Below are 24,230 nucleotides of genomic sequence, written 5' to 3' on the forward strand. Positions count from 1 at the left end.
AGGCACTGGACAAGTATTTAGGAAACACCTCTGCACCCCAAAGATAGGCACAGCTGCCTCACAGTGACCGTTAGAGAGGTTCAAAGTTAGAAGCAAACAGCTGGTTCTTTTAGTTCCTATACTGTTGCTCTTGGTGACAGGAAATCTTGTTCCCCAGGCTGCTGGCTTCCTGTTTTATTTTTACTTGTAGCAGATCAGAATGTCCATAACAAGGAGCAGCCTGTTCCAAGAGGTTCCACTGCCTCTCTCTCTCTGTATTTGTTAGTTTAGGGTTTTTGTTTCATTTTGGTGCAACAATTTGTTGGTTTCCTTTTCATCTCTATAGTGATTAGCTTGGCCATAAGCGGTTTGTATTTGCAGGCAGCCTGCCTGGTGATAAGCTGGTGTTTTAGGATTTGATGTGAGTAAACTTGAGGAGGAGGAGGAACAGGAGGAGAGTTTTTTCTCTTCTTTGGAATTTATAGTTGAGTTTCTGTAGTTGCTTCTGTACTTTTTCATTTGATGTAAAATAGCACAAAGGCTGTTAAGATATTTTAGATTTCTTTATGGTTTTCTAAGATACAAAAACAAGACCTGTCCACCATGACTTGGCTGTTCTAGCCATACCTTGTTGAGAATAAAACCTCCTAATGTTTGGCGGTGGTGGCATACACCTTTAATCCCAGCACTTGAGAGGCAGAGGTAGGCAGATCTCTGAGTTAAAGGCCAGCCTGGTCTACATAGTGGGTTCCAGGACAGTCAGGACTATACAGAGAACCCTGGTCTGGGAGGAGGAGGGCGTCTTTGGTAATCTAAATCTAACATGATAGCTCCCTGTGAGCCTGTGCTGATGTGTTGGGGAAGGGCTAAGCCACCAGAATAAAAAGCAGCAATAGGAGGGTGTCTGCATCTGTTCCAGATGCATACTGCTGTTGCTCTTGGCCTTTGGACCAGGTGTATAGACTCCGGGAGAGGAACACTGGGTAGAAGAGAGGGCCAGGGAATCTTAAAGCACACTTGGCTTAGCATTTTGTTTGACATATTGAACATGTAAAATTTTCCTTCATTCTGTCAATTTACAGACTAAACTTTGGTAGTGTTAATAGAACCTGGCAGCTAGTATTTAGTTGTACATTAACAGTCACCATCCAGGAATACCTAGAGAGAGAAGTTATAGCCAAGAGACTTACCAGTGGGATCGCTGTTGGCAGCTGACTTCATTGTGGAGATAACCAGACAAAGGCAAATCTGCTCGTATAGTCTGACCTTACACTCTGTTTAGCTGAGAAAGGTCATAAACTTCTCATACTCCTCCCTCCTCTGTCCTCCAAATGCTGGGATTACAGGTGTGTATCACCATGTCCAGTTTATGACATGTTAGGGGCGGGGCGTCAGACCTACATCTTGTGTATGCTAGGCAAATGCCATACCAGCTGGGTAGCATCCCCTGCCACAGAGGTCATTTTTTGTTTTTGAACTTTGTAGCTGATGGCCTAGAATCTGATTTCTATTGATGTGGCTACTATGTGGATACTTGTGGCTACTATTTTCTGATCATGCCTCCTTGCCTGGAGGTTTCTTATTGGTTAGAGCAGTAATTGCTACTTTAAGGTTCCATGCTGCCTTCATGACGTCACCAGTTCAGAATTTGTAAACTCATAGCAAGACTTCTTAGTGAACCTTGAAAAGAAGATGATCTGCCTGAACTAGAAACTAGGAAGGGGAGTAAAGGGTTTTAAAAAACTGTTTCAGATCAGATCAATACCAAAAAAGAAAAGGAAGAGACTCACATTGCCCCTGTGTGCCTGGGATCTGTGGTTGAGTATTATTTTCCTGTTATTTCTCTTTTAGGTTGTTTTTCATCACTGAGAACCTTGCCTGAAGCAGGCCCACTATGCCGTTAGTAACCAGGAACATCGAGCCAAGGCACCTGTGCCGTCAGACGTTGCCTAGCGATACAAGCGAGCTGGAATGCAGGACCAACATCACCCTGGCAAATGTCATCCGACAGCTGGGCAGCCTGAGTGAGTGCCTCAGAGCCTGGGCTTTGCCCTCAGGGGTCGTTGGTGCTCTTTATTTAGTTTCCTTCTCCTCCATGTTCCTATTTCTCCCCCATCTGCCTTCCCTAGGTAATGCAAAAATATATCCCCTGTTCCCTGCTCTGAGAATGGCGTCTTTTGTGGATCCTCTTCCCCTCTACCCTCTCTTCATCTACCACCACCCTCTAGCTTCTGCCTTCCCTCCGCCTGCTTCAAAAGGAATCTGCAGGAAGGATGGCAGGAAGGGCTGCAGCAGAAACTGCAGACGCAGTGACAGAGCAGAATTCTCTGTGTGTGAAGTGGGAGGTTCACAGAGCAGTGTCTTGGGTCGAGGAATGCTCCTGTAATTAGACGATCTGTTCCATGGAGCCTGAATTTCTTGAAGGCTCACATGTGCCAATAGTCTAGCTAACCAACACCCCACTGCGATCTTCCCAAAGGGAAGTAAAGTAAGCATGTACAGAGACTCCAGCTGACGTGTCTACCCTGATACACATTTAATTGTGCTGCAAGGTCCCAGGTCCAAGATCAGGGTACAAATAACTTCTGCAGTCTCTGGAGTATTGGGAGATTTGCAAGCTGTGTGAGCACACAGTGTGAGCACACAGTGTGAACACACAGTGACACAAATGGTAGCTGGAGCCATTCATATATATATGTAAAATTTCTTTAATTGGCTAAATTAATGAGACTGCCTTGGGAGGGTTATTTGCATATGGTTTGGATTCCATTCTGAATCAAGCTGAGGTATGGGAGAAGCAGATGTTGGGACCAGCCCTGCATTTGTCTAGTGCTACCCCAGCTCCCATAAGCACCTCTGTGGAAATGCCACTTCAGTGATCTTCCTTAGCAAAGGCATTTTGTGTAAATTATTTCCAACACTATCCCCCCTCTACACATACCCCCCCACCCTTAGAGGAGGCAGAGGAATATCAAAAGCTTATATTCCCCTAAGTAGAGGTAGGCCCTACCTTTGAAGTAGGAGCCAAGGAGACAGAGCTCTGTGACCAGATGATGTATGGAATCTGAGACTCCTAAGCCTTCACCAGCACGGGACCTGTCTCAGTTGATCCAGGGCTTAGTGAACCTGGATGGGGCATCACAGAGAATAAACCCATTGGCAGTGTCTGTCGCACACAAAGATACTGACAGCAGCACAGCAGCAAAGCTGTAACTGACGGTGAAGCACGAAGAAGCTGCAAAGGCGCTCTGCTTCTGTCACCCCAGAAGGCCCAGTGCATAGAAGTCAGTCATACACTGGTTCCCCTCCACAGGACAAAGCTGCTGCTCCTGCTCCTGCTGCTCCTGCTCACTCAGCAGGAGTCCCACCCCCTCTGAGGTGTTTTACAGCATTTATAGAGGCCATTGTGGACTTTCTCTGCTTGTGATCAAACCACTTCAATCTTGAAGCTGATCTGAGAGCCAGGGTCAGCTTTTACCTAAGGACAGAGTCCTCACAATAGGGCACTAACTCACCCTTTATTACCCCAGTACACGTGGATTGGATGGATCTTATATATGGGTGCTATGATGACACAGAAATGAGAGGAGAGGAGATGGCCTCTCACTTCCGGGAGCTCAGAACCTACCAAAGAAGATAGGAAGAGATAATGTTTGAGGGACAGTGGAAAGAGAGGGGAACTCATATTTGTTGACTGCCTGTTTTATACCAGTTTTCAATGAGGTGTTGATATAATTTCGTTTAATTTTGTCAGTTACTTCCAACTGTCTGGGAAGTTGTGTTCCCATTTTTCAGATGAACAAATGAAAGCTCAGAGACATAAAATAACTTTCCTAAAGAGACACAACCAGTAAGACTCAAGGAGTTCAGTTATTCCTTATTTTTGTATTTAATTATCTTACTCTAAGGCTCAACCCCAGAGCTTTGTGCATGCTAAGCACATGCCCAGCCTCAAACATGAATATTTAAACTTAGCTAAGAGTTTATTTGCTCTGTCACCAATTCAATCCATGCCAGTGGTGTCCTAGTTCAGGTCTTTGTTGACTTACCTAAAATATTTTTAATTACATTGAGGTAATAAATTAACTTATTTTTTTAAAACAGGATCTCATTATATAGCTCAGGCTGGCCTCAAATTTGTGACCCACCTGCCTCAGCTCCCAAGTGCTAACGCCATGAGTCTCAGAGGAACTATTGTCCATGCCTCCCTCTGGCCTCCTTTCTTTCAGTGTCTGCTTAGATCTGTCCTGTATACCAACAGTGGTGTCCTTAAAACAGACCACCTACCTTTTCTGTGTATAATTCTGAGCTTTGAAACTTTTTGAGACAGGTGTCATTCTGTAGCTCAGGCTGGCCAAGAGCCACAGTTGCTACAGTATCATTCCTGGTTCTCAATCAGAATTTGTTTGTTCATTGATACAAAGTTTCCTGTACTTTGAGTTGCCCTTCATCCAGTTGTATAGCCAAGGATACCTATACAGTTTTCAAACAATGTCATTAATTTGTAAATGTTTTCCTGTTTCTCTTCCTCCTCCTCTTCCTCCTCTTCCTCCTCCTCCTCCTCTCCCTCCTTCTCCTCCTCCTCTTCCTCTTCCTCCTCCCTCACTACCACTGAGCTATATCCACATATCTTTTATTTTTACCTTTTTAATTTGAAGATAGGGTCCTGCTAAGTTGCCCTGGTTTACCTTGGTCTCAGTCTCCCAAATAGCTAGGACTGTAGGTTTGTGCCAGTGGCCTAGCTTAATAAATGTTTGAAAAGTACATTTTAAAAAAAAGAAAGGAAGAAAGAAAGAAAGAAAGAAAAGAAAAGAAGAGAAAAGAAAGAAATCCTATGAAATAATATAAGTTCCTTGGCCTAGCATAAAGTCCTATCTTCCTTTCTACTCTTACCTTCTGTGATCCATTTTTTCCCATTTTACAATACTCAAATAAAAATTCTTTTAAATAGGGAAGAGAGGGCCAGTGAGGTGACCCGTTGAGTAAAGGTGGCTGTTGCCAAGCCCAGCAGTCTGAGTTCAGTCCCTGGAGCCCACATGGTAGGAGAGAACCAACTCTCAAAGGCTATCTTGTGTCCTCCACAGGCTGGAACTCCCTGCCTTTGCTCCTAGTGCTGGGATAGAGGCATATGCTATCATGTCTGTCTTCTGGGCCTTGTTCTTCAGTGCTTCTACCCCATCATTATCAGTGTGGGGTGTTGGGCCGGCGGGGCGGGCGCCCCCGCTTGCTGAATGTCCTGACTCCTACATACCGGCTCCTATAGCTAACAGTTCCAGCTCTGGGATAATTACCCCTGAACATGCTTAGTACATACCTATATTACTGCAAACCCCCATAACACAAATTGTCTGTGTTCTTCTTACTGAATTGCATTTAATTAATAGAGTGTGTTTTGTTTATTCCTTGACAATTTCATATATGTATGTAAGAAGTGTATCTTGATCATCTCAACCACACTCCAGACTCTCCCTTCCACTCTCCCCAGGCACCCCTAGCACATTCCACAGACCAGCCTGGTCTCAGACTCAGAGATTTCCCTGCCCCTGCCTCCCAAGGGCTGGGATTAAAGGCATTCTCCACCATGCCCAGCCTCACTCAGCATGCACTTTCGACCAATATTGTGCCCATCCAGGAGGGTGGAACCCAGTCTGAATCTGTAGGAAATTGCGTTCCTAGGTTCTGGCATTGGGTAAAGGGTGGCTCTGACTTCGTCTTTTTGAAATATCATACTTCTGTTTCCAGAAATTGCAGTAGTTTTTTTTTTACATTTAAAGAATAGAAAGTATCAAATCTGATTGGAATTGGAGTTAAAAGTTCTCAGGACATGATGTGACTATGGCAAACAGTTTAGGTCTAAGTCTTCCACTGTCCTTCACCGCTGCTGATGTTGTGGCAGCTGAGAAGCTGTCCTTTAGAGTAAACTGAACATCATCATTCTGAATTTGGTTTGAGGTTCCTCTAAGCTTGGAATTTAGGGTATTTAATTGTCATTTGGTTTGTGACAAGGTCTTGCTATCATTCCTGGGCTTCACTGGAACTCATGGGCTCAAGTGACTCTACCACGTCATCCTTGCAGCCTCTCGGGGCTTGGGGAAGCCTCCATGCTGGCTTAGATAGTTGAACTCTGAAAAATTGTCTCCATGGCTGAGCAACATAAGACAGAAGTTCACTGTGACAACTTGGATTGCCAGCTTATGTAATCTGTCTGATAATGTGATGAGGATGTAACCACACCCCAGTTTACAGGTGAGGCTAAATCTGAGAGATCGTGACTGCCTACATTCCAGTCCCATGCTCCCAGAAATAAGACTCAGACTCAAAATATATTTACAGATACCTTGGCCATCTAGCTAGGCTCTTCTCTGACTAGATCATAACTTTAAGATAGCCTGCTGCTCTTTCCATTGTTCTCATCTATATTTTGCCGTGTGGCTGGTTACCTGAGCTCAGGTACCAGGCGTACATCTCCTCCGTTCTTCCTGCCTCAGCTCTATCCCAGAATCCTTTTTCCTCCCGGGTGTCTCATCTTCATTTTCTCCCTAAGCCATAGGCCATAGTCTTTTTCATTGACAGGTGATGCCTCCATACAATATACAAGATATTCTCTACAGCACAGGGCGGGAGAGATGCCTCCATACAATACACAACATATTCTCTCTACAGCACAGGGCAGAAAAGATGACTTGGCTGTTAAGAGTACTTGTTCCAGACTGGAGAGATGGCTCAGCAGTTAAGAGCACTGGCTTCTCTTCCAGAGGTCCTGAGTTCAATTCCTAGCACCTACATGGTGTCTCACAACTATCTCTAATGAGATCCAATGCCTTCTTCTGGTGTGTCTGAAGACAGCTATAGTGTACTCATATAAATATAATAAATAAATAAATCTTAAGGGAAAAAAAAGAGTACTTGTTGCACTCAGATCTGTGATACAATGTATCCCAAAACCCCCAAAGCAGAGGCAGATGGGTCTTTCTGAGTTTGAGGCTAGACAAAGCTATATAGAGATACCCTGTTTCAAAAAACAATATAGCAAACAGTAGGACACTTGCAATTCTTTTATTAGGGGGAAGGTTTGTTTTTTGTTTTTGTTTTTGTTTTTGTTTTTTTCAAGATAAGGTTTCTCTGTGTAGCCCTGGCTGTCCTGGAACTCACTCTGTAGACTAGGCTGGCCTTGAACTCAGATCCACCTCCTTCTGCCTTCCAAGTGCTTGAACTAAAGTTGTGCACCACCACTGCCCAGCCACCACTTGTAGTTCTTAGACCAGAGTTTGATTTCCTACACCCGCATGGTGGCTTACAACTTCCTGTAACTCCAGTTCCAAAGGATCTGGCACCCTCATCTGTCCTCTGTGGGCAACCACATGCTCATGTGCATACTAACAAACAGAAACACGCATACACATAGGTAGGAATAAATATTAAGAAGAAGGATTTCAGCATAAGAGAGACAACTGAGGTATAGGCTGGGCACAGTGATGTGCAAGTCATCTCAGTGCTGAGGAAGAAAAGGATGAGATCATGGCAAGTTTGAGGCCAACCTGGTCTACTAAGTAAATTTGAAACCAGCCAGGGGAATGTAGCGAGACAGTGTCTAAAAATAAGAATCTCAGCTTGAATAGTCTGGGTCTTCTGACTTGAGGTCCACTGCTCTCTCCATGTTCCACAGTGTGATCCTGAGTTGCTCAGGGCCTGACCTGATGTGGGAAAGCCTTCACATGCCTCCTCACTCTTCACAACTGGGAGGAAGAGTCCAGACAGTGCTGGTGCACACCTTTACTCCAGCCTGGTCTACAGGGCACAGCCTGGGCTACACAGAGAGACCCTGTCTCAAAAAAAAAAAAAAAGAAAAGAAAAAAGGAAAGCTGAGCACAGGCCTTTAATCCGAGCACTTGGAAGGCAGAGGCAGGCAGGCTCTGGGTTCAAAGATACCTCGTTCGGTGGCTCTGGAGAGCAGCCTGGGAGTTAAGAGGAACAGCCAGGTGTCCATGATGAATACACTGGATGAGAAATTACTTCTTCAGTAGAATTTCAAACCAAGATGAAGGTATCTCTAACTTATCCCCACCTGACGCAGGGCTGCAGAACTTCTCATGGTGAGAAGTTCACTTTATGTTTTCTAACTCACAGGTTTCAAAGATCTTGTCTGCACAGCAAGTTCTGAGCCAGCCAGGGCTCCATAGTGAGACCCTGTCTCAAAAAAAGAATTATCAATTTTGAATATTGAAGTCTTTTGTGAGATTTTGCCTGATGCCCCACTGCCACACACCCTTCTACTACAGAACAGAAAATCTGAGTCTTCTCTGGGAGACAGAAAGACAGGTTAACTTGTATTTTTTTCTTTTCTACCAGAGCAGTTGAATTTTTGATTTTGTTTGAGACAGTGTCTCACTATGTACCCCAGGCTGGCCTTGAACAAACAGCACTCCTCCTTGGCCTCCCAAGTGCTAAGATTACAGGTGTGAGCCACCACAGTTGGGTGTTTTTAAGGCTGGTCCATTTTCCATGCATAGTGCTGCATAGTCCTTTGCTTTTTCTTTCGAAACACAATTTTTCATTACTTGGTGGAGCTGGAACTCTGCCGTGTTATCAACATATCAGACAGGATCCTCTGCCTGCAGAGCAAAGACGCAGCATGCTGGCCTTTCAAGTCCTTTGAGTTCCAGGAATTCCTCCTCACTGTTGCTGCATGCGACCATGCAGTATGCAGAATGAGGGACTCATTGACTTATTGAATGCACTAGGAGCTCACGGTGCACTTGTCCTCTGGGTTCCCCTGGATAAGTTAACTGCAGTTTACCCTGAGGGTGTGGTTTGCCCTTCCAGTCTAGGTTAGCCTAATCTCCCCTCAAATACGTCCTAAGCTTAGAAGCTAAAGGAAAAAAAAATGAGACCTTACTTTAAATAGGTCTCAAAATATCGTCGGGTTGGGCAGTCATTTATGTCTGCCTTTGCTTTGTGAGTAAACAGTCGAGGTAGTGATTTACCCACTCATACCTCTTCCCGTTCCCAGCAAGAAAGTACCTTGTGGCTTAGAATAACAGTGTGGAGGTATTCCAAATTGCTGTTTCTTTGGCTGCAAATTCTCCCTGCATTCAGAGCTGAAAGTACAGAACTCTTCTTGTTCTAAAAAGTAAGACTTTGTGGGAAAAGACTGTTGTTTTTCGGGGAGGGCTTGAATATCTCAGCTTTTCACTTGTTCCCTGGGGTGTAGATTTGAAGGATTGTAACCTGGAGCAAAGACTTTGAAAGCTGTGGGTTAGAGAATCTAAGGTGACCTTTTCACCCTTAGAAGTTTGGGATCTCTATGTGGGGTGGGGAAGGGAAGTTCTGGCCCCTTAGAGATACCCACATCTTGGTTTTCAGTGGGCTTTTGAAATTCTACTGAGGAAGTAATTTAGTGTATTACGCATGGCCACCTGGTTGTTCCTCTTAAACTCCCAGTCTGCTCTCAGAGCCATTTTACAAGGTGCTTTACAGAACAGGAGGGGCTGAGAGCCAAGGACAAATGTTTGCATATACTGTCTGCTCTTCCGGGACTAACTTGTTGACATTGCACCTTTTGATTTTGTTCAACCTGTTTTGAATTTCATGTTTGTTCAGAATTTGCCAAAGGGGTTCTATTAGTTAGGGCCTATATACGCACAGAGTGACCAGGCTGTGGAGTCTGTCTCTTTCTCCAAGAACAAGCATGTGTATGTGTTTGGTGGATGATACACTCTTTAGTCATTGGGCTTGTTCCTCTCACTCCTGTGCACTAGTGACTTGCTGTTTGCTCTTTCTAGGTAAATATGCAGAGGACATTTTCGGAGAGATTTGTACTCAAGCAAGTGCCTTTGCCTCCCGAGTAAACTCCCTTGCTGAGCGGGTTGACCGAGTACAAGTTAAAGTCACTCAGCTGGATCCCAAGGAAGAGGAAGGTAAGGAGGCTGAGCCAGAGCTGCAGGCTCTGCTGAGCAGTGCCTGAGACTCCTGCCCCTGGTTTGTTAAAAAGCAAGAGGAGAGATCAGAGAGACTGATACACGTCTACTTGGAAGCGACATAAGCCTAGGTGGTGTAAAGAAACCTTCTTACCTTTACCACACACCACACTCCCTTTCTTCCATTCCCCAATTCCCTTGTTCTCAAGTTTCCTTTCCCTCAGTGGTATTTTGCTACCATAAAAGTACTTGGAAGATTCGTTTCACCTAAGGAGAGGCCTGCAAGATCTGGCCACATAGTAAACCTTTGTGTTGCTTCATCTGTTCAGTCATGAAATGGCTGGGCTGCTGACAGCCTCGTGGGGCTTCCCCAGAGGAGGAAGGAAAAAAAAAAAAAAAAAAAAAAAACCTGGCTGCAGACGGCTGCAGCCAAGAAAGGCAGCAGCTGAGTCGTCTCCGACAGTGTGACTCAGTGTTTGCTCAAATAGCCTGTCGTCCATTTTCTAATGCCTTCCGTGTTCTCTCAGTGTCACTACAAGGAATCAACACTCGAAAGGCCTTCAGAAGCTCTACCATCCAAGACCAGAAGCTTTTTGACAGAAATTCTCTCCCAGTGCCCGTCTTAGAGACCTATAACAGCTGTGACGCTCCTCCCCCTCTTAACAATCTAAGTCCTTACAGGTAACTGTGGTGTGTGTGTGTTGGGGTGTCTGATTACAAACGACATTGTCTAAAATCTCTAAAGATAGTGCTCATATCAGAGGACAGAATTGAACTTCCTGCCTACCCCAGCAAAGACAGGATTCAGTCTTGTTCGGACTCTGAAAGTCATGCTGCATCTCCTATATATTGATAGTTTGCTGTACCGTCGATGCTGCAGAGTTTAATTTGGTAAAGGCAAGTCCATCTGGATTCCATCCAAGGAATTTAGTTATTACAGAAGCAAGAGGACTTGTTAGCAAGCAGTCCTGCACATAGACTCCCAAGGGCCACATTCTAACCAGGTTTTCACTTTCTCAGAAAACTCTAAATTACCAGATGTTTGGGCAAGTTAGTGGGACCAGCTTCATACTGGCTGCTCTAGGCTCAGAGGGGCCCTTCCAAAGTGTGGAGAGTATTAGTATCCTTCCACCTGAGTGCCATTCACTTCATTTTGAACATCCTTTGGATGTTTTCTTCTGCAAGGACCGACCCGGCTGTAGGTAGACATGGAAAAGGAAGAAGTAGGCTTAAAGACAACCTAGAGTCCTCTCTCTGGTGATTTGTACAAGATGTTGTCATCTTGTACAGACAAACTGAGCAGAAGTAGAAAGGGAATATTTATCTTGCTTGTATCCATAAAAAGTAGTTACAGGTAGCTGGACGTGGGTGCTATCTGTCAGACATGGGTACGCAGTGTGAGTGTACCTCTGTGAATCTGTCCAGAGAACCTCAGGTAGGTGCATGGTAGCTTCTCACAGAGATCAAGAAGAGTATCTGCCCTTTGTTACTAGTATACAAAGTGTTGCACACCCCCCCCCCCCCGGGCTGTCATGCTTTAGTCTGATTGAGTTTAGGGGTAGTGTTGTGTTGTGAAAGGGTTGACAGACCTCATAGTATGAAAACCATATGATAGAGTGTTTGTAAGGTGGGATAGGGTTAACAAATAATATTGAGATATTTCATCTTTCTGAAAACTATTTTCTTTATTAGACACACACTGCCAGAATTAGTATCTCCTCGCTGTTATCTGGAGTTAGCCTAACAGAAACAAGCAGTGGTGTCTCTAACTCAGAGCAAGATATAGTTAATATAAAAATTGTTACTGTCGGGGCTTGGAGAGAAAGTTCAATGCTCAAGAACATTTGCTGCTCTTGCAGATTCAGTCCCTAGCACTTAGAGCAGACAACTCACAACTGTCAGTAACTCTAGCTTCAGGTGCTCTTACGCCCCCTTCTGGCCTTCATAGGCACCCACATACATATGTGCACAGCACAGAGACACACACATACACGTATATTAAATGAAAACAAAATAAATCTAAAGCATTTTTAAAAAGGAACTATTAATGTTGATCTAGAAGTACCCTCGTGTTTTGAATTGTCTTTCAGATGTTTTGGTTGGTTGATTTGAGGGGTTTTTTTTTGTTTTGTTTTGTTTTTTGTTTTGTTTTGTTTTTTGTTTTTCGAGACAAGGTTTCTCTGTATAGCCCTGGCTGTCCTGGAACTCACTCTGTAGACCAGGCTGGCCTCAAACTCAGAAATCCGCCTGCCTCTGCCTCCCAAGTGCTGGGATTAAAGGCGTGAGCCACCACCACCCTGCTCTTTTTTTTTTTTTTTTTTTAAAGATTGGGTCTGTCTATATAGTCCTGGGTGACCTAGAACTTGTATACATACCAGGCTGTCTTCAGACCAGCCTTTTAGATGTTTTGTGTGTAGTTCTCTTTGTGATACATTCTCTCTACATAGTGTGGGCTGGCCTTGAACATCTGATGCTTCTCTCTTTGCCTTTTGGATTCTGGCTCTTTTATTTCAGAAGATAACAATAATCCTGTACCCTGAAGCACACACTTTCTGAACAGTGGAAGCTTCCCCATACCAAAGTAGAAGACTCTAGTCAGGACCACGGAGTATGCAAACAGTTATTACTTAGTAGCTCACTCTGTACTGTGTATTGCCATACCCACTAAGACCTTGTGGGTTTTTTGTTGTTTGACACAGGGTTTCTCTGTGTAGTCCTGGCTGTCCAGAACTCTCTTTTTCTCTGTAGACCAAGCTGGCTTTGAACTCAGATCCACCTGCCCCTGCCTCCTGGTAGATCTTGTGGTTTTAAAACAGTTGGCCATTTGTGCTCAGTGGGTCTCCTTGCAATAATTATGGATGCTGAACTACTCTACAAGGGAACAAGAAGTAGCAGTGTGCTTAGTTCCTTATCTGTGTGTAGAAGAGCAATTGTATACAAGCACACGAGTGTACAGGTTTCAGGTTGGTAGAAAAGACCTCAGTGCTTTCTACAGAGTCCTTGGGAATAAGTAGGGAAGGGGAACCAACAGCAAGAAGTCTCCTTAGAGATAGACAGTATCCAGGTATCTTTGTCCTGACTGCAGGTAATTAGAAATAATCAGAATTCCCACTGATCTACCCTGTTCTTGGCCTGACCATGTAGATTCCTGCCTGGGAACTGAAGGTATGGCAGAGGTTTGTAAGGAGTAGAGGAGCACTGTTAGGGCCATTGAGAATCTGGTGTGGGAGCAGAAACATGCAGTCAGTTCGAATGGCGTCCTGACTCCTTACTGTAAGAACTGCTAACTGGTTGGTGTTTGGGATATTGGATTTGGTTGGGAGCTCATCTCTCTACTGACAGCTACTTGTCTTCATTTCTATCCCAGGGATGATGGAAAGGAGGCACTCAAATTCTACACCAACCCTTCGTACTTCTTTGATCTTTGGAAGGAGAAGATGCTGCAGGACACCAAGGATATCATGAAAGAGAAGAGAAAGCATAGGGTGAGGGGAAGGGGCCTCTATTCTGCACATCAGTGGGCACAGTTGTAGAGGGGGAGAAAAAGGAAGCCAGGCTTATGTGAAGTAATTCCAAGTGACTGCTTGCTCGGATGCCAGGTAAAAATCTTCAAAAAAAAAAACAAAAGAATGTGTTCACACCAAAAATAAGCATGCTCCCTGGCACTGTGTAACAACTGAGTATATTTGGGCTGAGCTTTAGAATGGACTTTTCTACTCACCAGTTATTTTTCTTGCATTCTGCACCTGACCCTGCTGGACACTCAGCTAGCCTGGTCCCATCTTGCAGCTCATTTCTCAGAGACAAGCACGAGGTTCTGCAATCTTTGATTTATAACAGGTTAATTCCTTCACTACTGGATGGGCGGGGCCAGGACTGCCTGGTTTGTGGTGATGCTTCTCTCTCCCTAGGCTCTTGGTGCTGTGCGACCTGCTAGCTTTGACCTAGCAATCCCATTAGCATGGCTGTCAGCAGGCCCAAGAGAGTGCCAGAGGCTAGTGCAGCTGCAGGAGCCGGAAAAATCCTTCATTGGTTTTTGTTTTTAACTGTTTATCTCTATCTGCCCCAGATCTCTGGAGCTGTCAGTCTTCATCCCTTGACTGACTTCTGTGTCTTGGCAAATAAAAAATAACTGTTTACTAACTTTCTAACAATTAGAGTCGCTTAAAGATATGAAACAATTACCCAGAGAGATAGCTGTGGCTTCCTGTTAGAGGTGCTTGTGTGAGACTGAACAACTGTTCCGCCAGGGAGGTGGTTTGAATTGGACGGCCTCTAGGTCACTGCAGACCTGGTAGTTCTGTAAATTCTGCCGTTATCATGTGTTGTCTAGGCAAATCATCTCATGAGTGTGTGTCCATGAAGATGGGTAGAATTTTAATGAAGCACCTTGGAAAATGTTTTACAAAGGCTTTTCTGTTCCTTTTCATTATAGAAAGAAAAGAAAGATAATCCAAATAGAGGGAATGTGAACCCACGTAAAATCAAGACTCGAAAGGAAGAGTGGGAGAAGATGAAAATGGGTCAAGAATTCGTAGAGTCCAAGGAGAAGCTGGGACCTTCTGGGTAGGTGATGCTTATAGCATCCTCTGGACTGGTTGAGAACCTCAGGACCAAATCTGGCAGTAGGGTTTAGGGTAATATACCATTAATTGATTACTTTTAAAATCTGGTGATTAAATTTTCTAAATAAGTCAAGAGACTCAACAATTTAAATGAGGTGACTGGACTTGTCTGAAAGGAACAACCCATGGTTTCTAATGACAGTACTCTGCCAGAAACCAGTCTACTAAAGGTCTCGGAGGAAAGATTGGAAAAGAAAGAAATGTGGTCTTGAAAACCCTTTCCTCCAGAGCACACATGAAGGTTGTACTCAGGAGCTCAGCTGGGCACAGGAGGGACAGAGCAGGCAAGCCGTGCAGGTTACCAAGACAAATTCTCAGCCAGTCTTGGGAGAGAGGCTAGCCAAAGGACTGAATGCAGACCTCAAAGTCAGTATGGAGAGGTTGCTTGGCCACAGTGGAGGCAAATACATCTCTCTGAAAAGTGGGAGATGGCATCCTGACCCGTTTTCCCAATACCAATTCAGGCTGGAGGTTTAAAGAGGCAGAATGGTTTTAAAGCTTGGTTTGATGCTTATGCTGATGTCTGACCCCTGTGACCTTCAAAGCCAAGTCACCATGACTTCCTGGTGTGAGAGTCACCCTGGCTTTTCCTCTGAATGCATTGCACCTGGCTGTCAGATATGCACAGCCCATACTGGGGGCTGAGTAGTGATAAAAGGGACAGACGAGCTCTTGCTTTTAGAGTAACTACCATGGAAATCTTGACACATGTGACACTTGTCCATCCTGGATTCAGGGGTTTGTTTCATAAGCATAAGGAAGACAGTGGAAATGAACCTTTCTACAGAGAAACCAGTGCTAAAGGGGCCTTCATTGACCTCACTGCCCAGTAAGGGGCCATTTTGTTCCACAGTCCCATCCTGTTCTGATAGGCACATGGCATAGGATTAGTGACTCTTAAGGCCATAAATGCTAACTGTCAAAAGTATATGGCTTGATTTTGAGGCTGGGGTAGTGAAGCTGAGGAACTAGCCTCCCTCCACCCCCATCTCTCACTTTCCTGAAGGTTTGGGATTGGCTGCGTGGCTAGGCTCTATGAGCACGCTTGTGGGTGGAGCTGTCCAAGATATGTGCCCAGGTTTGAGGGCTTTTCATATTAGAGTATCATCTGATTTATTTATGTCCCCACAATTCTGTTCCTGGGACCTGTTCAATGAACTCTGCCCAGCAGTGGCTGAAGGGAGAGGAAGAGGAGGCAGAACAGGCCAGCTTTGCTAGGTGGCGCCCAGTGTACTTAAGCTGGCATGGAGGCTTCCTGCTTTATGTGTTCATGCGTGTATGGAGTTTTGGTGTTCACCCGGGGCACCTAATGTGCTGACGAATGGGTTTCCATGTAGCCAGCTCTAAAACACTGCTCCCCCCACCCCCGCCCTCTTTCTTTCAGTTTTTCAAGACAGTTTCTCTGTGTAGCCCTGGCTGTCCTGGAACTCACTCTGTAGACCAAGCTGATCTTGATCTTAGCCATCCCCTGCTTTTGCCTCGTGAGTTCTGGGATTAAAGGTGTTTGCCACCGCTGCCAGGCTTCTAGCATCAAGCAATGCTTCTAGCATTTAAGCAGCAGCTTATGTGGTAAAGGACATGGTAGCGAAATCATATAGACTGCCTCATGGCAGCCTGCACTCGTCCTTGGCTTGCATCTGCAATCAAATCCTCTTTTGCCTTTAACACTCCAGACTCCAGGGCCTTGTCTACCTCAGAAATAGGCTGCCAGTCATGTGTCTGTAACTAACCTGTGGCGTTTGGCTTCATTCTTTGCCTTAAGGTTTGGGGAGTCAGGTTTATCTGTACCTAATATTTAGGAGAGCGTTTAAATAAACAAGATCTTACTCTATGACCCTGGCTGACATGGAACTTAAGATGGCCTCAAAGTCCTAAAGATCACCTGTCTTTGCTTCCCCAGTGCTGAGACTAAAGCCACATTCTACCACACCTAGCCTAAAGTATAATTTTGCTATAACAGGAAACACATGGGAAACCTCCTTATTTGGCTCCACCCTAAAAATCCTTGTGTCAAATGCACTTACATGGTATCCTTTTTTTTTCTTTTTTTTTTTTTTCTTGGTTTTTTTGAGACAGGGTTTCTCTGTGTAGCCCTGGCTGTCCTGGAATTCACTCTGTAGACCAGGCTAGCCTCGAACTCTCGAACTCAGAAATCTGCCTGCCTCTGCCTCCCAAGTGCTGGGATTAAAGGCATGCGCCACCAACGCCCAGCTTACATGGTATCTTTTAATAAGAAAAGAGAGCGCTCAAGCTCTGTATGGTTAAGCACAGTTTGCTGCTTTGTCTGGAACTAGATTCTTTAAAAGACAACTTTGACATTGGTGTGTTCCCAGGTATTCATCTGCCTTGGTGTACCAGAATGGCAGCATCGGCTCTGTTGAAAATGTGGATGTGGCTAGCTACCCACCACCTCCACAGTCAGACTCTGCCTCCTCACCTTCCCCTTCCTTCTCTGAAGACAACTTGCCTCCCCCGCCAGCAGAATTCAGGTAAATGGTAGAACCTCTTCCATGCATCCTGGGTAGTAAAACAGTCAAGACCAAAGTAAGATTTAAAATCTAGGTCAGGACCACTAAAGTGACTTCAGACCAGAGTGTGCAGATAGGAATACCATTTATGAAGTATTGGCAGAATGGTTGTTACCCCGTATTAGGTGCACATCAACTTTCATAAAGAGGCGAGGAGTGGGGGGTACAGGGAATGGGGAGACCCTGTAATCAGCTGCCTCGGCTCACTTCTCCACTCAGTTTACCCTAAAGCATGAGTTAAGTGTGGTGGCCAACCATACAAGTCATCTCAGCACCGGGTGGCAGGAGGATAAGAAATTTAAGGCCAGCCTGGACTACATAGTAAGTGCTGGGCCATTAGGACTACATAGTGGCAGGAGGTGAGGGTGGGTGAGTGAGGGAGAGCACACCAAGGGAAAGGGGAAATAGAGACTGTGTGGTTTCCAGTCTGTCCTGGGTGTGCATGGGATTAAAGGCTTGAGCCAGCACTTCCAAGTAGTAAGGTGCAGTAGCTCTCAGTGCAGGGCAGGTGCAAGGGGACACAAGAAAACCTCTCCTCTTCACCTGTAACCTGAGACCTTGAAGCTGGAGCCTCACAGATCTGATCCCTGAAGTAAGCCTTCATCCTCTTTCAAACCTGGGTCAAGAGTTAGCCAGGAGTTGAGAGTAGTGGCGCACACCTTTAATCTCAGCACTCAGGAGGCAGAGGCAGGCCAATTTCTGTGAGGCCAGACAGAACTACATAGTGAGACCCTGTCTCAAGCAGACAGACAAAGCTGGGCATGTGACTTTCAAGCCCATAATTTTAACACTTGGGAGGCTAAGGCAGGAGATTGTCATGTGTTCTAGGACAGCCTGGACTACATAATAAGGTCCTATCTCCAACTCCAAATGGACATCTGCCCCCACCAAATTCAGTAGCATTCGTAGAGTAAGAAACAGAGCCCAGTGGATGAAGAGGACTTGAATTTTTATTCTAGCTCTTTCTTATATGTATTTAGGTCTAGCTAGAGGTTTAAACTGACAGCCACCCATGGGAGACTCTCCAGGAGGGTTCAGGAAGGAGCCATCTCCTGAAAAGATTCAAAGGGACCTGAACTGCTGTCTCTGCCAGGCTTCCTGCCAGGGTGCAGTCTCTGTCAGTCTGCAGTTGTGCTCCCCTTCTGCTGGACGGCCCCTTCCCCACAGCGCTGCTCATCCCCTTGGTCATCTGTTTGGACCATTTCCCTGTCTGAGGCAGAGCGAAATGGGAGTCAGCTAAGAAGGGCCTGAGCTTACAGATGAGCCTGTCTCTGGGCGGGGGCTGGCACCGTGACTATGCTGGTGATTCTTGTGTCTTTGGCCTTTCAGCTACCCTGCAGACATCCAAAGAGGATCTGTCCTGGCTGGACCCAAAAGAACCAGCATGGTCAGCCCTAGCCATCCACCCCCAGCTCCTCCTCTGAGCTCTCCACCAGGTCCCAAACCTGGCTTTTCTCCTCCCCCTGCCCCTCCCCCTCCTCCTCCAATGAGTGTGCCACCTCCACTACCATCTATAGGATTCGGGTCTCCTGGGACCCCTCCACCACCGTCACCTCCATCTTTCCCTCCTCACCCAGATTTTGCTGCTCCTCCACCACCTCCCCCACCACCAGCAGCTGATTACCCAATGCTACCACCTCCCTTGTCCCAACCCTCTGGAGGTGCTCCTCCCCCTCCTCCTCCCCCTCCCCCTCCAGGGCCCCCGCCTCTCCCCTTCAGTGGTGCTGATGGCCAGCCTGCTGCACCACCACCACCTCTTTCTGATGCCACCAAGCCCAAGTCTTCGTTGCCTGCCGTGAGTGATGCGCGTAGTGACCTGCTTTCTGCCATCCGCCAAGGTAATCCAGTGGTGGTCTGAGGACACCCCCTTAGCTGGGATGGTGCGGCAGGATCTTGACCCTTTCAAGGCAGCAGCTTTCCCAGCTGAGAGGTTAGACCCTCTGGCTCAGGGTGGGACTTTCCTAAAGATACTGGGATTCAGAGTTCTTTCTATATTTGTTGATCGTGAATTATTTTTTAAGCTCAGACCCTAGAATTCCTTGAAGTAAATAACGTTATATGTGTTTACGCACATATTTTTATTTGGGAAAAGATCCCCAGATGAAAATGAGTCACTGTCCCATCGGCCAACTTTTCAGCCAGACTCGGTTGCAGCTGTCTATGTTCTCCCTCTCGGCTGTCTCATCTCTCCCCGCCTGCTTCCTGTTTCTTCTTAGCTTTTTCTTTCTTTATTCTCCTTCCCTTCTCCTCTCCCAAGCATCAACTTCCCTCCTACCTTCTCTCTCTCTCTCTCCTTCCCTCTTTCTCCTCCTCTCTCTCTTTCTCTCTCTCTCCCCCTCCTTCCTTTTCCCCCCTCTTTCCCTCCTCACCTCCCTCCCTCCTCCCCCTCTTCTGTTACTCATTGGGGTCAGATTTGGTTCCCAAGGGCTAGGTGTGGTTTGTTCTGTTGGTAATCCTCTGAGCCCCACTGTAGCTAGGACTGAGCAGTCTGAGCGCTTGCCTGACCAGGTATACTGGTACTCTACCTTCAGAAGCCTCAATGCCCACAGCCAGGAAGAACACTGGGCTTCCTTTCAGAGATGCCCACAACCCAGAGAAGCTGACGCCATAGGACCAGCCTTTCCTTTTTTTCTCACTTCTGTAGGAGTCCATCTTTCTCTGTCCTTTATAATCCTGTCCTGATCATGCTCAGTCCCAAAGGATTGTGGGACTAAGACTGTGCTTCTTAACCCTGCTCCCTCTCCTACCAGGCTTTCAGCTGCGAAGGGTTGAAGAGCAGCGGGAACAGGAGAAGCGGGATGTGGTGGGCAATGATGTGGCCACCATCCTGTCCCGTCGGATTGCTGTCGAGTACAGTGACTCGGAAGATGATTCCTCTGAATTTGATGAAGACGACTGGTCGGATTAACTTTCTGCCTGTTGCCCACATTCCTCTTTCTGTTCCTCCCACCTGCCTTCTCCGATACAAACTGTAACAGTCTCATGGGGGGAAGAAAGGAAGGACAAAAAACTGCAAGGGGCCAAAGCCTTCTCTGGAACAACCAAAGATCTATCCGAGTGCTTCCTGCAAATTCCCATGTACTTCTTCCCCTGTTCCTGCCTGTAGGCTCCTGGGGGTCTGTAGCTGAGCTGATCCATCTTCCCCTCAAGTGACTGTTATATATTGACAGGAAGGAAAAACCCTACAGCAGATCCCTTTGCTTGGGTTTCAGCTGGAGATAGTGCCTTCCCTGATAACCGTTTTAACCCATGGCCTTCCTCAAAACCCTTGAATTTAGCTACTTCAAATAATGTTGTCCACCTCCTGGTCTTACAGCAGTGGGTACAGCCTGTGTTGACGCAGCTGGTCCCTTTTCTGTGCCCTGAAACTATAAATTAGCAGGCCAAGTGCCCTGGCAAGCAGACGTCTGTCACAGCCCTGCCCACACTCAGCCTTCTGCAGCAGGTAGGCCTGCTTCTGTTCAGCCTTTGTTCCAGAAGGCATCAGGCCTCTAAAGACTATCTCACTCCTGCCCAGAAGTGATGCCCTTCAGAAGGCTGAGGCTGTGGCCTTCCTCCCATGCTCCCTCTTGGAGAGTATGGTGTTTGGGTGTCCTCTGAATGCCCTCTTCACCCCAGGTGCCTTAAGACTGCACAGCCCAGTTTTAACCTCTAATACTCATGACCAAATTAGCCCTGACACACAGGGACCTGGGCCTCTGCTGACTGTCAGGAGCAAAACTTGAAGGTGTGGCACCACAGAACTGGAAGAGAATGGAACACCTTGGGTCCTGCCAGCTCAGAATGCTGAGGCCAAGATGAGGAGTGACTCTCTCAAGGTCACACAGATAGTGATAGAACAAGAGCCCAGGCTTCCTGTTTCCAAGTCACCTGTGTTTCCTGGGACCAAATAACGAGCACCTGCTGGAGTCTGGGCAGAACAGCCTGGCTCTGTCTACTCCAGAGCTCTCAAATGCAGGGGTTGCGTTTGGAGGGCTCACAGCCTGTGGCAGCCTCTCTTGTAACCGTTTATTTCCCCTGTCTGTCTCCAGCCAGTCATGTGGCATGGGAGCTGTGCTGGGGGAGCAGAGCCGAGGAGCAGTGGGGCAGCCAGCCTTGGCAGGTGCCTTTGCAGTTCACTGCAGCTCCCTCCCCCTTTTGTCTCCTCAATTTGAGCATAGGTTGTGCCAGCTGTAGAAACTTCAGTCCCTTGGGCTGGCAGCCACAGCAGGTACCTGCCTGGGGGGGCCTGGCAGCCATGGAGAAGGCTGAGAGGCAGAAGGACACGGGTTCTTCTTCCTGCCTCCACCTTGCTGTGCATGGTGATGCTGACCCCCTTTACCTCCCTTCCCAGAACTAATACACGGGTGCTATTAGTCAGGAAAACTGAGCAACTCTGGCCAGCAGCAAGGTTTCTTCTCTACTGCCCCAACTATTGTGTGGCCTCTTGTGCTGAAATCAGCTTCTCTGGCTTCAGAGCCTGAAACAAAGAGAAACAGGATCTGTCTCTACCCAGCACAGCAAATGGTTGTAGTAATTGCCAAAGCCCTCATAAACCCCTCCGGCTTGAGGAGAGTGCAATCATGGCTCTGTCGCCTGCACTTGCTGAGTCCCTCCCCTCTGCCTCCTTTCTTGAACTCAGAGGTAGGGACTAAACAAGCAGGTGCCAGCAGGCCCTCCTGCTGTGGCTACTCCAGAGTGCTATGTGTCTCCATGTGTCCGTGTTCCCCCACCCCCCAAATCCAGTGCCTGGCACAGGGTTTGGCACTCAACTCCATGCTGTGCGTGTTTCCCACCCTGTGCCTTAGAAGCTGAAGGTGCTTTCATTAGAACCTTAAAATGACTTGATGGTACCCTGGCTGCAGCCCAGCGGGGGGCTGGAGAGGCAGGGGAGGGCAGTGGTCCTTCCAAATAGAAGTCCTGGGGCCTGGCCAGGCCAGGGTTTGGGCCTAATGGTTTTTACTAAATTACTCCCCTCCTGCTCTCCGATAAAAGGGAGCCAGAGCAGCTCACTGTGGTTCTGTTCCGACCTTGAAGGGGCGGTATTGGCCTGGCTTCTGGAATGGACAGAGTCCACCAGGAAAGACTGGGGGCGGGAGGAGATGGGGAGGGGCCCTGTCTGCGGAAGGTAGGATTAGATCATTAGCTCAGTGACCTCCTAGGGTTTGGATGTGCTGTGCTCTCATCCTACAGCTGGTTTGGTAATGATCTGCAAGTCCCGGAGAGCAACAGCACAGCTCTGCCTGACGCTCTCATTAAAATCCATGCAGCCCAGCTCTGTGCTTTGTAGCCCAGCCTTACAGAGCCTCCTCAGTGTGGGGGGCTGGTTACCCAGGCAGCTGAGAGGTCCTCCAGACTCTACTTAGGCATGTGTACCCCCCCCAAAAAAAAATTTGTTTTTTTAAACATGCTTCTTTAAACTCAGAGCCCTTTAAAATAATAAAGGACCCGGTGTAGGTGGGTGTGTCTGTGGAATCTTGTGAGTGTAGAATACAAAGTTTAGTGACTGTTTAAACTGGGCTGAGGCTGCTGGGAAGAGCATAAAGCAGTGGCCCATGAGGACTCTTAAGTGCTGAAGCCAGAGCCACCTCCTTTCCCTGCCCAGCCCAGGGGGCCTGCCCCCGTTCCTGCAGCCCAGGGGCCCAGCTTGCAGTTGGTAGTGTCAGAAGTGACTTGTAGCTTTGCCTTGGCTGTGAGATGATTTCATTCCAGGGGAGGGGGTGGGGGGGGATCCCTTGGAGGCTCAGAGCAGCTGGCCCAGGCTCCGGCTTGCCTCCTGTGGAAGCTTGAGCGCCCTCAGAAACGACCCTGGCCAATGTCACCGCAGAGCTGAGGCGGTGCTGTCAGGGCTAATGTGAAGTCTCTTCCCGTGGCGCCGATCCACTGACTCTCTAGCGCCAGCTTGGACAGATTGAGGTCTCTGTGGCTTTGGTGACCCTGCTTAAGCATTCCCACCGTGTCCCTGCTCTGCACTAGGACTGCCTCCTGCTGCAGCCCTTACTTGACCTCGGGGCCTGGGGAAGGAAGCACTGCCAGGGCCAGGCGCTCCAACTCAGGAGATGTGTCAGCCTTTGGGGGAGGGGGAATTAAGCTTTGAGCTTGGCTGGTGCCCATCCGACCTGGGACCAGGTGTTACACAGAGATGCGCTTCTCCTGTGCTTCCTGCCTCGTTCACTTTAGTAGGGCCTCAGTGAAGACTGAGAACAATTCTGCTCCTGTGTTAACTTTATTCAGTTAATTGACTTGAGAAACTAACTGATCTTTACTTTCTGCCTAGATGATGCACACATAGGAGAGGAAGCTATCATGTTCCCAAAGTGCCTTGTTTTCTCTCATATATATTTATAAGGACATATTCCAATAAGTTCTTGGTGTTGCCCATGTCAAGACTTCTATGAGCTAATACATAGTGGGAATACTGTCTAAAAAATGGACCCTTTTCTCGCAAAGGTTGAGGGGGGATCTGAGCAGTGGGACGAAGCCACCCCCTTCTGCCCGTCATACAGGTAAAAGAACATCCACAATTTTTTTTTTAAGATAGGGTTTCAGGTAGGCTGTTGCCGGTCTTGACCTTACTATGTGGCTGAAGATGGCCTTGAACTCCTGACCCCCTGCCTCAGCCATGCCTGGCTAGGACATCCAATATTTTTGTTTCAAGTCTGGTTTCATTTGCATCACTGCCAGGCTTATTGTGTGTACCATATTTGTACTCCAGTAACCTGAAGGTTTCCTGTAACTTGTGTATGCGCATGAATACTTTAAATGCCAACCTTTTCAATAATTTGATAAAGTCTTTGTAGTCACCCAGTCACTTTCGGTGTCTGTGTGTGTTTCATGGGAGATGGGATCATAAGAAGCAGCTCTGAGGGCCACAGGTGGGTGAAGGAGCTCTGTAAGTTGTCCAGCATGGGTGGGCTTCAAAGTCAGGAGGCCTCTGGCTAGTTTGTAGGCACAGGTCCTCTTCTTTGAGGACAGCCCTAGAGCTGGCTGCCCACAGCTCCTTGTACCAGGCAGAAGAGGCGCACACTGAATGCTGATGCTGCCTCCCAACATCTGGCCGGCATCTTGTCTGCCTCACAGACCCAAGCAACTTACCTTAAATAGAACGGTTTACAATGGAATCCGATAAAAAGGTTTTAGGCTGCTCCAAGCCCCATTTCTTGCCTGCCTGAGGAAGACCGAGGGAGCTGGGTTTGCATTCT

The 24,230-nt window shown here is 47.0% G+C and overlaps 1 protein-coding gene across 3 annotated transcripts in view; it reads left to right on the forward strand.

Moving 5' to 3' along the window:
- Positions 1-23,839, forward strand: part of Wasf2 (WASP family member 2) — a 68,062-nt gene extending 44,223 nt beyond the window's left edge. For all 3 annotated transcript variants that reach the window (XM_028759726.1, XM_028759728.1, XM_028759727.1), the window contains exons 2-9: positions 1,831-2,003; positions 9,762-9,896; positions 10,424-10,577; positions 13,264-13,381; positions 14,332-14,462; positions 16,855-17,010; positions 18,379-18,887; positions 19,800-23,839. In XM_028759726.1, coding sequence (XP_028615559.1) covers positions 1,874-2,003; positions 9,762-9,896; positions 10,424-10,577; positions 13,264-13,381; positions 14,332-14,462; positions 16,855-17,010; positions 18,379-18,887; positions 19,800-19,957 — 1,491 coding nt within the window. In that variant the 5' untranslated portion in view covers positions 1,831-1,873 and the 3' untranslated portion in view covers positions 19,958-23,839. The remainder of the gene's footprint in view (positions 1-1,830; positions 2,004-9,761; positions 9,897-10,423; positions 10,578-13,263; positions 13,382-14,331; positions 14,463-16,854; positions 17,011-18,378; positions 18,888-19,799) is intronic.
- Positions 23,840-24,230: the final 391 nt, after the last annotated feature.

The sequence above is a fragment of the Grammomys surdaster genome, unplaced genomic scaffold (assembly GCF_004785775.1).
Source record: "Grammomys surdaster isolate TR1022 unplaced genomic scaffold, NIH_TR_1.0 126313, whole genome shotgun sequence".
In the NCBI taxonomy this organism is placed as follows: Eukaryota; Metazoa; Chordata; class Mammalia; order Rodentia; family Muridae; genus Grammomys; species Grammomys surdaster.